Source organism: Hemiscyllium ocellatum, chromosome 14, assembly GCF_020745735.1.
Source record: "Hemiscyllium ocellatum isolate sHemOce1 chromosome 14, sHemOce1.pat.X.cur, whole genome shotgun sequence".
In the NCBI taxonomy this organism is placed as follows: Eukaryota; Metazoa; Chordata; class Chondrichthyes; order Orectolobiformes; family Hemiscylliidae; genus Hemiscyllium; species Hemiscyllium ocellatum.
Window position 1 is genome coordinate 46,672,802 of NC_083414.1, and position 12,413 is coordinate 46,685,214.

Consider the following 12,413-nt stretch of genomic DNA (forward strand, 5'->3'; position numbering starts at 1 on the left):
TGCTCTTGTGCAGTAATGACATTTTAAAAGAATCTTATAAGACGACCAACATAACCACATGTAGTGGACAAGCACCTTTGAAATAAGGTTCAATTACTTACCGTTTATAGTTGCTTAAAATGCATGTTCCCCTCCATCCCCCCTAAGGACAAAATAATCTTTATTTCAATTGACCAAATGTGTGGAATCTTCCCAGAGAATAAAGATGCAATAAATTATTTCATAGCAGTGTATGTTATTTGGAAAATTGTGCTAATCATATTGCATCACAGGATCATCATCTCAGGTTTTTTTTATTCAAATAGTGAATGAGAATTGACAGAGTAAGATAGAAGACACAAGGCAAAAAAGGGACAAGAACAGAACAGAAACTAGGAAAGCATTCAAAAATTAATGAAAAATATAAAAAGAATGTTAGAAAAAAACATCCAATTCAGATTAACATTAAAATAGTACCAAACTACAAGTTCAAGAAAATGTCCTTCATTGCAAACAAGTTCACGGTTATATAAAAGAATGCACATTAAACAGTTAAAATATTCACAATATGGGGGAAAAGTTGATTTATTGAAAAAAATAAAGATATTGCAGCACTGATGTCGAGCTGTGTAGAGTTACAAAAAAAATACACACAGGAAACATATGCTTTATTTGTTGGCCTCCTGTTTTTAAAAGCACATTTTTTATAGTAGGAAGGAAGACAGGAGTACTATGTAAAGGCATACACAAAAGTTTCTCTCTGGGTAAAGCTGTACAAATATGCAAAAGAATAAGTTAAAAGCTTTGTTTCCAAATTCCCACATGAATTGAAACTTTTTCTCAAGAATAAAAAAAATGACTAAGAACCAGCTTACCAAATTAGTTTACTATATATTACATGCTTTGGAAAAAAATAATAAAAATGTTCACAAAAAGTGTCATTCAGAAACTTTACATAATAAACAAAACTGCAACATTTTCTCCCCTTGCTTTAAAAAAAAGGAAATGACAGCACCTTTCCATGGATTCCAGCATGGCAAGCACACATTCACCAGTTAGAACTCAGAGTACACTTTGCCAGGTCTTCAACACACCAAGTTGTAAAATTCATGTATTGTAAATGCCATATTAAAAACATCCCCAGGCTCAGAACTGGTAAACGCATGTATTTTCCAAGGAAATAGTGAGGTAGTGTTAGCCTCATGAGCACTTTTGTTTTTAGAAAGGAAACATTTTCTTAACAGGTTCACCTTTCTGGCTGTGAAAGACAGTGTGTTGAGGCTTTCTATCTTGTTTACATGCTTTTGTTTTTGCACTGTTCTTTTGAGATGAACTTTGAAACCAGTCCCTTCAAACCTCACCATGGTAACTACAGCTTGAATAGCAGTCAGCATGAGAAGGGCAATAGCCAATTATTTTGGCTCTCTCCCTTCCCTTCTTGTAAGTGGTGACTCATGCTTAGCATACAGTTCCATGGCTACTGGCACTCCTAGGTGCCAGTCTCCTGGCACCTATTCTTCAAAGTGAAATTTGACGATGAATGTTGGCAAGCTATTTGACTCTCGCGTAAATCATTGGAAGCTTGTGAGCTCATTACCTTGCGTATTCCAGAATAAGTTGACTATCAAATTTCAGGAGTCTGCATCATGGGTTATTTTTCACCTTCCTCTTTCTGGGAATGGGACAGAAATTCCTGTAATACCATTACTTCACACAACATGGTTCAGCTAAGCCCTTCTGACAATTTAAAAGATTGAACTTAAAGGGTGTACTGGTCTACGCTTCTCAGTAATTACCTTCTTGCTTATTTCCCTGCGAGCCTTGGTGGAGTTTGTCATTTGTCGCTTTCATCAACCACAGTGCTTTGTTATATATCATTGTCAAAAACTCTGATACATTTTGAAACAAGTTAATATATCTAGGTGGATCAGGAGAATAGTATTGTACCTGAGTTACAGGAATTGCACCAAATGTGCCCAGCCAAGATGATCAAATAACCAGAATTCAGGTGGGATAATAAATCAGACTGCTCTGCTTTAACCAGTTTGTACTATCATCTTGACAGTCAAAACCAGAATTGTGCTTTTTATTTTCTTCAAAAACCATGTTTTTCTTTTGTATTTTGGCATATTGCCTCTCAAGTCATGTGCTCCTTATTTGAAACATATGGTGATAGATATCTTTGATGCATATTTTCATGATTTGTTACATTTGGCATTCAATATGATCCAGTAATGATTGCCATAAGCCTCAATTGGTCCAATAACTCTTCTCCCCCACAAATTAAAAAGCCATTTGAAAGCACTACTGTTAGGTTAATTTATCAAAGCATTTTCAAAAACATGAATGCATAATCCTTTATGATTTTTCTAGCTAGGAAAAAATATCTAAAATGCATTGCCTACCTTGGCAATTCCAACTATTCATTTAAAAACTCATAAGCCCACTAAACTTTATTCAAGTAATCAGAGTCAACAGTTCCTTGCCATCAAAATATATGACATCCTTCATTTAATAATATGCAAAGTACCCTTAGACTTTCAAAGCATACGAATTCTCTTACTACCCTGCTCTGTCCTTCAACCTTTTGTCTATGCAAAGGCATAGTTCCTTTCACTCCAAGTTCACTGAACAATGAAGAGCATCCAATTTTATCAAATCAGTCTTTGAAAAGTGCATTCACAGTTTAAAAAAAATCCAAGTGCCATCCTTCCATGTTTAAGATTTAAATACAAAGTAATCCACTTAAAGGACTTCCTTCTTTATAACATAGTTACCAATTTAAAGCAAACCTTTAAGAAACTGTAACTTGTGGAATTTAAGCTTTCACTCTTCCTGCACAATCTTGTCAGGATAAGCTTCCCAGCATTCAGGTACAGTACTTTCAACAAACAGAAATGCTCCAAGAATGATTCCCCTTGGTAGAAATCAACCATTTTGAACAGATTGAGAAAGATACAAGGCACACAGAGTAAGTTATCCATATGTTAAACAATGAAGGTTGAAAGTCAACCAGCAATCACTTAAACCAGAGTTCCAGGCTTAGAGTCTTCATGCCATAACAACACTTGCTCTTCAGAATACACGTCACCTTCCAGCTGGCTTGTGTCTCCACTGTCTGAGTATATTTCCTCTGGGTAAGCTCTGGTAAATATTTTGAAAGAAAAGTTAGAAAAGAATTGCAATATTCATCTAAAAACAATATGTATTTCAGAAAATGCCAATTTAGTTTAACCACAATTCGCAAATTATAGCTTTTTAAAAAAGCTGCATTTGGTTTAATCAAGTCTATTGCATGAAGGTCACAGGGACAGAGAGTCATGGAGCGGTGTAGCACAGAAATAGACCATTTGGTCCAATTCATCCATGTTAACCTAATATCCTAAATATATGTGGCCCATTTTGCCAGCATTTGGCCCATATCCCTTTAAACCCTTTCTATTCATGTATCCATCCAGATGCCTTCAATTGTACCAGCCTCCACCACTTCCTCTGGCAGCTCATTTCATATAAGCACCACCCTCTGAGTGAAGAAGTTGCCCCTTGGGTCTTTTTAAAACCCTTCCCCTCTCAACTTAAACATATATGCTCTAGTTTTGGACTCCCCTACCCTGTTAAAAAAAAAACTTATCTAATCACCCTATCCATGCCCTTGATTTTATAAATCTCTAGGGTCACCTATCAGCCTCCAAAGCGCCAGGGAAATCAGCTTCTCCCTACAGCTCAAATCCTCCGACCCTGGCAACATCCTTGTAAATCTTTGCTGAACCCTTTCAAGTTGCACAATATCCTTCAGATAGGAAGGAGACCAGAATTACATGCAATATTCCAACAGTGGCCTAACCAATGCCCTGTATAGCTGCAACATACCTCCCAACTCCTATACTCAATACCCTGACCAGTAAAGACAGAAAAGCCAAATGCTTTATTTACTATCCTTTCTGTTCTTTCATATTTGGATCAAGAAAGTCTATTGACCCAATACAACGGATAACCTGCATCAAAAAAAGCCTGATGGTAAAACCCTTTCATTTCTTTCACTTTTGAGGTCAAGTATTATAGCATTATTTAGTTCTTAAAATTTAGAATTTCTCAAACTCTCATGCAAACAGTAACATTACTAGATAAAACACAAACCATGGATAAGCTAAGAAGTGTCCTTATTATTATGATCCTATTAGTAGTTCTACTAAAAATTATTAAATGCTGATGGTACCGCAACTCTTCATTTATCTTTAATGCTGCAGTGATGCAAGAACAATTGAAATGGATTTTAAACAAACTAGAATTTCTTAAAGTTTTGACAAGAAAATAATTTAAATTGGATGCAATATTTATAATTTCACGGGATGCTTCAAATTCAGCCAGAAGTCAAGTTAGATTAAATTTTAAATTTATATATTATAAAGACAACTTGGGTTTATCATCAGGATAATGCTGTTACTAAATATTGGTGCTTTTTGAACATAGAAATCCATCATGTTGACTCTCTGAAACTACCTACGGCTATTCACATTTAACTCATTAATAAACTGCTCAAAGGTGCATCGCATAGCATGATGTCTTTTTCAGTCTCAGTTAATTTTTTTTTTGAAACAAAAAGGTTGAGTAATCATTGGTGATTGCAAAAGTCATTTCATGGTACAGGCCATTAAATGGTTCATTTTTACTTCAAGCTGAAATATTGCTCCAATAACTTTAAAACACGGCTTGGTGCCAAAATTTTGTTTAGTGCCCCCAGCAAATTGCTTTGTGTTTTACATGAAAAGATTCCAACTAAATTCAGTTTTATGATTTTTCTTGGTGGGGGGGGGGGGGGAAAGGTGGGAAATATAGGAGATTGGGTGGAGCAACTTACTTTGAAGACTCCTTCTATATTCAAAACTTTACTCCACTGAGTCATTTCAGAGCATCAGAACATTTGAACCATTCCCCGACAGCCACATCCACCCACAACCTTTCCTTTCTTGATGAGACATTGTTCTACATATACCTCCCACACTTCAATCAAGTATACATTTTCAGTCATGCAAGCCTATGTATGAGTCTTTCAGGTTATGGGCCCATCAATTACAATATACTGAGTCCAGCATTATCCTCAGAGACCTGAATATTAAGAACAAAAGCTGTGGCTGTCTTATTTTCCCTTTCCCCAGACCAGGAACACAAGAGGTCAACTGAGAAACTAAACAAATAGCTATTGCACCCACAATCCTGAAAGGAATTTGTACAACTCAGTTGTGCACTTCACTGACTAGAATATTGGGGCAGAAGCTTTTCGGTGGTATTTTAAAAAATTCGATGAAAGACAAAATAGGAGAAAAGATATTAGTGCCAAATAATTTAGCATGTAGATATAAATATATTAATAAAGAAACAAAATTTGAAACTGCAATATTTTTCAGCTGCACATATATTGCCATGTGGACTTCAATTAATTCTAAGAACTCCAAATGTTTAAAGTGCAATCAATATTCTGAGGAATGCTTGATTTTTAGACCGTCCGTATCAAAATTTTGTTTCGAGTTCCACAACTGTTGACTATTTGTTGAAGCAGTAACGCAACATGAAGGTATTGCTCTTAAGTTTATAAATTTTACATCAAAAGAAACATTACATAGAAAGCAGCTCAGCTAACCTCAAGCTTTGTTAGCAAGCGTAAACACCAAGAGTCACCAACCATCACACACAAAAACACGCGAGAATACTTACTACCGCGGACTACATTTTGCGTATGGGTATTTAATGAATATCTCATTTCTGTAGATACGATGTTGGCTGCAGTCAGTACACTTAGTGAAACATTCCTTCTCTTTGTAAGGAAAAGTGGGAGTGGATGAAGTGGATGAAAAAGAGGAAGAGGAAGTGGAAGAGGAGGAGGAGGCAGATGAGTGTCTGGTAGGAGTAGTGCCAACAGCAGGGAAATGGTGGTACTCAGTAGAAAAAGGATCATCAAGACACTGGAAGGAGCTACGCCTACAAGAAAATGACCGACAAGCAAAGTAAGAAGTGAATCGTGAGATTATTTTCTTCATTTCTTTTGCTCCTCCCTTGCAAGTGTTAATTTAAACAAGGGTACAGAATCACAGGCAGCAGTGGGCACATTGATACTTTGTGGCCATTTGTTCTCTCAACACTAATCACTACATAGTACTACATCACTATACAGGTTCAATTCTCCACATTATCACATTACTGTTCAAAGCTACGTTGCTGGAATAGGGAAGCACTGACCAAAAAGCCATGTACCTCCCTGGAAAAAGTCAGCTGACATAAGAGGTAAAAAGTTCACTTCTCGTGGAACTAAGCCAGAACTAGTACAGAAAGAAAATCCTGGCCCATTTATAATGCAAAATCAGAGGTCTATTCCAACTGCAAAACAGCATTTCAATCAATAAGCAATTCGAAACAGTAAGTGCAGTTTGTTTGAATGAAACAACTTATGCTTATTGCACAACTAAGGGCTTTTGAACATAATTCTCCCTTTTCTTTATAGTTACATTTGAAAAGATTTTCAAGGAGTTGGTTAGAACGGACCTTGACTTTTGGGAGGAGTCTATATTAACCCCTCAGTTATGTAATTTAAAATTGTCTTCACAGAAATCTCTACACTTTAATGGGTAAGGTGGAGAAATGCCAACTGTCAAAACCCATGCTTATGGTACTATTCCTCATTCAGCTATTCACCCATGTGACCTGCAAGCTGCAGGTTTCTTTAAGCTGACGTGTTCCTGTCCTTTCACTGATGCTTGTTCAAGTGGAAGAACAAGTAACTAAGTTTCAAAAATAATTGCTGGAACATACAGGAAGCACCCATGAACAGGAATATAATTTCTGCAAACTCTAATTCTGCAAACAGATTACAAGTTTCAGCTTTAAGCAGCGAAACAGTCAAACACATTTTTCTGCGGTTGCTGCTGAACTCACCTGCTGTGTAATGTAGTATTGCTGTAGGAGTTCGTGAACGAACTTGTATAAGTTCCATGATCATAGTCCTGATGGCCTACAGTTAACTGGCTCCGCCAAGTTCCCGTACTTGTCGCTGAAGAGACTGGGATTTTAAATGAATAGGAATTTTTAAAAAATCACATAGTTGCATATATACTAATGATGCTTTAATTTGTCTTGTATAATTTTAAATATTTGGCTCACTAAGTAATCAACCGGACCCAAACACACAAATTACACAATTCAGCTTACTGTGGACCAATGTTCAAGTCACCCAATCATATTCTACCATTAGGAATAGTCAAATTCATATATCAGGTTTACATAATGTGCTCTAACTGGCTTTACTACTCCACCAACAACATTTCTAAATACGCCTAATCCTTCTGTCGTATCTGATCTATACTGTCAACTGAACTCGACTGAAATGCCGTTTATACCATAACAATGTATGTTTAAGGTAATAATTGACTTAGGTTAGAGCACATCATCCAGCCACAACTATCCAAAACTGAATCTGTGAACATATCAGACTTTTCACTTCTAATCGAAGCAAGGATTTCTCCATAGTACCTTTAATAGATTCACTACTCATCAGTATAGGAATATACCATTACCTTGGTTATTACCTCCAATGCTATAAAAAGAAAGTGGGAAATGCCAAAAGGTAGTTTATCTGTTATTCTTATTTTATCTTAGCATTGCCAGTTTTAGACCTATCACACCTACCTTTAAAAGTCACATCCTCACTAACAAATACTTCCCTAGTAAACAAAATATGAATGCTAAATTATTACGCAATAAAACAGGACTCAGTCAAAAAACACCCAAAATAATTAGCCAACTAAATGGAATCACATTTGTGCTCCTCTTAAAAAGAAAACCCCTTAGGTCAAATTGAATTTGTACAGGAATGAGCTCCATTAACTTATTACTCCTAAACTTTAAGTTTGCACTATTTTGATTATCCATAAAATAATGAAACCATATTTTTAAAAGAGTGTTCAGGAATAAAATCAAAGGCTAAAATTTAATGGTTGGAATGATGGGGTTGTCCACCAACTGGAGAATCAGAGACAACCCTACCACAGTGATTTCTGAGTGCCCCATTGGAATGAAGCTGCTGTTAAGAGTGATGGCACTTCAATGAATCCCTGAATCAATGAAGATCGATGGTGGAGCACCTACTTGAGGAAGGATCACCATTCCAAGAGTACGCCCATTTACACTAACAAATCTTTGATTGGGCTTACGGGATTACACCCCACCCCAACGGAGTGCAGGTATACCTGCTGAGGTTTACCTTCAGATTGTCCATGTGGTGTGGCCCACTTCTACCTCTGGTACAATAGCAGCTCCTTTAAAGATCTCTGGGAAGAAAGGCCGCTCTCAATCCTGCCTTCCCTGGGCTTATGTTGGGTGAAGTCACGATGGAGGGTCTTGACTCCACGTTTACCTGCCCCATGATACAATCACTGCACCAAACCCCCCCCCCACCCTTGCCTCTCCACTTCTAAAGCTTACAAACATGCATCACTAACTATCAGAATTCTTAATGAGCAAGGGACAACTTCAGCGGAGAAATCTTAACTTACCCGATGTGAAAGACGTAGCCCTACTTGTAGGAGAAAATGGACCATGCATATAAGCAAATCCCAGACTTTGCTGTGAGCCCCTGTCAGAGTCTAAGCCTGCCTGCAGGCCATAATCCTTGTGCGTTGAGGCACGTTCATACCAGCCACGTAAGCTTTCTGCAACCAAGGCCTTCTGGATATTTTTGGTTATTTGTTCACTCTTGGCACCTCTCCTACGCACATTCCTCAGTGTTGCATATGGGTTTTGAGGCATACTCTCATTATCGCCTTGGTAAGACCGACTGTAATCTCTATAGTGTTCAGCATTATATGAATGGGATGATCTATATGGGGCTTTAACATTATAGTGACCTTCAGTGTCATTTTCAAATGTATATCCATAAGGCTCATAGTCACAGTACGGTGGATATCCTGGAATATAATAGTCAGATGATGGCTGGTTATAAGAATTCTGATAAACTCCATTCCTTCCATCTTTTGGTGCTAAATTTGGCATGCTTCCTGAAGCTGCCGAGGAAATAATCGGTTTCTTGTGTCTTCGTCTTTCTCTTTCTCTTGACCGGCAACCCATCGTCATGGTGTTGTAATATTGGGGAGGTTTACTTGGTGTGATATAGCACTCCGTACTGGACTGACTGGTATAGGATGACCCATCATCCAAGAGCTCTGTACTGCAACTCCTCTGGGCTGCAGAGAGGGGGAATACTGTCCTTTCACTTGCATTTTCATCCAGGAGTTGAGATTGGGATTCCAAGCTGCCTCTGCGTTGTCTAAAGTGATCTGGGGAAAGCTCAGATCTGCATGTAACAAAACAAAAATGAAGAGAGATCTAATACAGTTTATATTTCAGGTCTTAGAAATGTTACAGTGAAACCCACAGTGAATACTGAAACCTAATTCCAATATGGGCCAACCGCTGTATCTGAAGGTCTGCTTTCCACGGTTTCAGTAACACGCAGCCGAACATACTATAGGGAATGCTCTAGAACCAGGGACTGCCGGGAAGGTACATTTCCCATTTAAATGGATGGGCTCACTACTATCCGTGGTAGGTCTTGGAACAGGTAGGGAGGGACTGCTGTAGACAAATATTTCACACATTTCACTTATGAATTAATGACAAACTATTTGCTGAAACAAGACATTTTGTTGATGCTTTTCATCTTGCAATAATCGAGAACATTGCAAAGATACTGAAATAAAAGAGAAACAAACAATATTTTATACCATATGTGAAGAGAGGACTAACTAGTTGGCAAGTAGACTTTGACTGGTATAGAAGCATGGCACAATTGTATTATCCCTGACAAGTAATCCAGTGACCCACATTATACTTTCACGACCCAAGTTCAAATTCTACCACTGCAGATGGCAAAATTTGAGGCTTAAAAAAATGGAATTAAAAAAGTGATGTCCATGAAATCACTGCAAATTATCATTAAACGCATTTAGTTCATTAATGTTCCTTATGGAAGGAAATTTGCTCTCCTACAGGCAAGTCTAGACCAACAGGTCAATTCTTAAGTGCCTCGGAAATTGCCTGACAAAGCATTCGGTTGTAGCAAGCTATTTAAAAGTCTCAAAAAAAAGTTATGAAAACGGACAGATAGTTAATCTATTAGTTCTCCTTCTTAACATCTGGTGGTCAGTGTCAAAACTGGGAGAGTTGGATCATAGTTAAGTAACAGCCTGGCAGTCAATCTCAGGGCATCATAACTTGCACATAACCTTCCAGATAATACCAATATCAGAGGTGGCAGCACTATGACAGGCAGTTGGGAGGGAGCTGCAACATTGGAAGTTCTCAATATTGACCCATTCATGGTCTGGAATCAAACATGGGCTGCAATGTCTCCTGCTGATTACCACACTGCACCCCTTCTCACCTCCCCACATGCACGTCACCCTTGGCTGAAGAATCAGTGCTCCCTATCTTCAACACTAGTTCAAGTAGTGGGGAGTATCAAGAGCACAGGACATATTCTGAGTGATGGATGTCAACTTCAGAGTAAAGATTAGCAACTTCATAACCGATCAAAGCTTAAAAGGATATAGCTACTAGCCTGGGGCTGCAACAGGTGGTGAAGGGACCAACGTAAGTGAAAGCCATTTGATTGCAACCTTACCAATCTGCCGTTGCAGATGCATCTGCCCCTGACCTCAAATCTGTGCAGACACAAAGTCTTATCTTCACATTGAGGACCACCCCTCCTCCCCCCCCCCCCCACTTCAAGGTAAAAGAGAGAAAGTTTGAACAGATCTAGCAATTCAAGACTGGGCAATCATGAGGGGTTGTGGGTCAGTAGCAGCTGTCGACCGGTATTCCTAAAGGAACTCATCCACATGGCCTGACATAGGCCCCACTCCACCATTAGTGTCAAATAAGGGGATCAATACTGTCTCATAGCCAGGACTACCTAAAGACAGGATGCCAACCTGAAGTCATAAAAACAGGATTACTTGCATGCCAAAAGCATGTGCAACTGACAGAAGTTATGCAATTCCACAATCAGTAAATCAGACCTATGTTCTGCAGTCTTGCTGCATCTAATGATCCATGATGGGCAATTAAACAACTTACTGGAGGAGATGGCTCAATTAATACCTCCATCCTCAATGTAGGGGGACCTAGCACGTGTGCAAAAATAGGAGACTGAAGCATTTAAAACCACTTTTAGCCAGAAGTAGTCTCGGTGGCATGCTCTTCGAAGGGTCGGTGTTGATTTGATGGGCTGAATAGCCTGATTCCACACTATAGTCAATATTATGATTGGGTACTACTCACTGGATGAGTGCAACTCCAAACATCAATCAGGAGGCTTGACACTACACAGGACAAAGCTGCCCACATGGCTGGCACCACATCATTCACCATGGCTCCTTAGCCCCTTCCAAACACTAAGAAATCTAATGATTTTAAGTGATACATTCACTTACATTTGCACAATGTTCAATACCATTCACGGCTCTTCATCTGCTGCAACGTACTAGGGTCTCAACAACGTGCAGTCTGGAGCTGAGAAGTGTCAAGTAACTTATGCACCACACAATAGCAGCTCACCATTACTTTTTCAAGGGTATCTAGTAATGGGCAATAGATGCTGGCCCAGCATATTCCCCATTGTATTTACACTGGCATTCTTATGATACTTCTGATGAGTAGGGTGTCACGGTGGCTCAGTGGTTAGCACTGTTACATACAGTGTCAGGGACCCAGATTTAATTCCAGACTCTAACGACTGTCTATGTGGAGTTTGCACATTCTCTCAGTGTCTGCGTGGGTTTCCTCCAAGTGCTTTCCAGCTTCCTCTCAGTCCAAAGATGTGCAGGTTAGGTGAATTGGCCATGCTAAATTGCCCAATGTGTGGTTTGGTGCATTAGTCAGGGGAAATGCAGAGTAATAGGGGAATGGGTCTAGGTGGGTTACTCTTCGAAGGCCTGTTTCCACTATGATAATTTCTAAGAGCACTAGATGAAAAGTTTCAATACTATGCATCTTTCTCAGCAATACTCAAGTGCTGTACTATCAAATAGCCAACAGAAAAGAAATAACAAACAGGCAATAGCTAACGATGTTGCAAACTTTGCAACAAAGAAAAACAACTCGGCAGAAAAACAGCATTCAGAAAACTAAAATTTACAGAAGTGTTGGCACATATTTTACAGATCTCCAACCAGATTGGTTCCAAAAATTACAGGATAATAAGAGAAGGCCTCTCAACCCAGCATGTCTGTGTCAACCTTTTGAAGTACAATTAAATTAGTCCTACCTCCCCTGTCAATTCCACATAAATCTTTAAATATTTCCCTGCAACTATTCATCATATTTCTTTTCCAAAGTTATTATTGAACCAGCTTTTATTACTCTTTCTGACATTATGTTGCCGATCA

The 12,413-nt window shown here is 38.6% G+C and overlaps 1 protein-coding gene across 3 annotated transcripts in view; it reads right to left on the reverse strand.

Annotated features, from left to right (window-relative positions):
• Window positions 1–544: 544 nt before the first annotated feature.
• frmd4bb (FERM domain containing 4Bb) overlaps window positions 545–12,413 on the reverse strand; it is a 374,294-nt gene continuing 362,425 nt past the window's right edge. For all 3 annotated transcript variants that reach the window (XM_060835692.1, XM_060835693.1, XM_060835691.1), the window contains 3 exons: window positions 8,523–9,319; window positions 6,907–7,030; window positions 545–3,123 (listed from right to left, as the gene is read on the reverse strand). In XM_060835692.1, coding sequence (XP_060691675.1) covers window positions 3,003–3,123; window positions 6,907–7,030; window positions 8,523–9,319 — 1,042 coding nt within the window. In that variant the 3' untranslated portion in view covers window positions 545–3,002. The remainder of the gene's footprint in view (window positions 3,124–6,906; window positions 7,031–8,522; window positions 9,320–12,413) is intronic.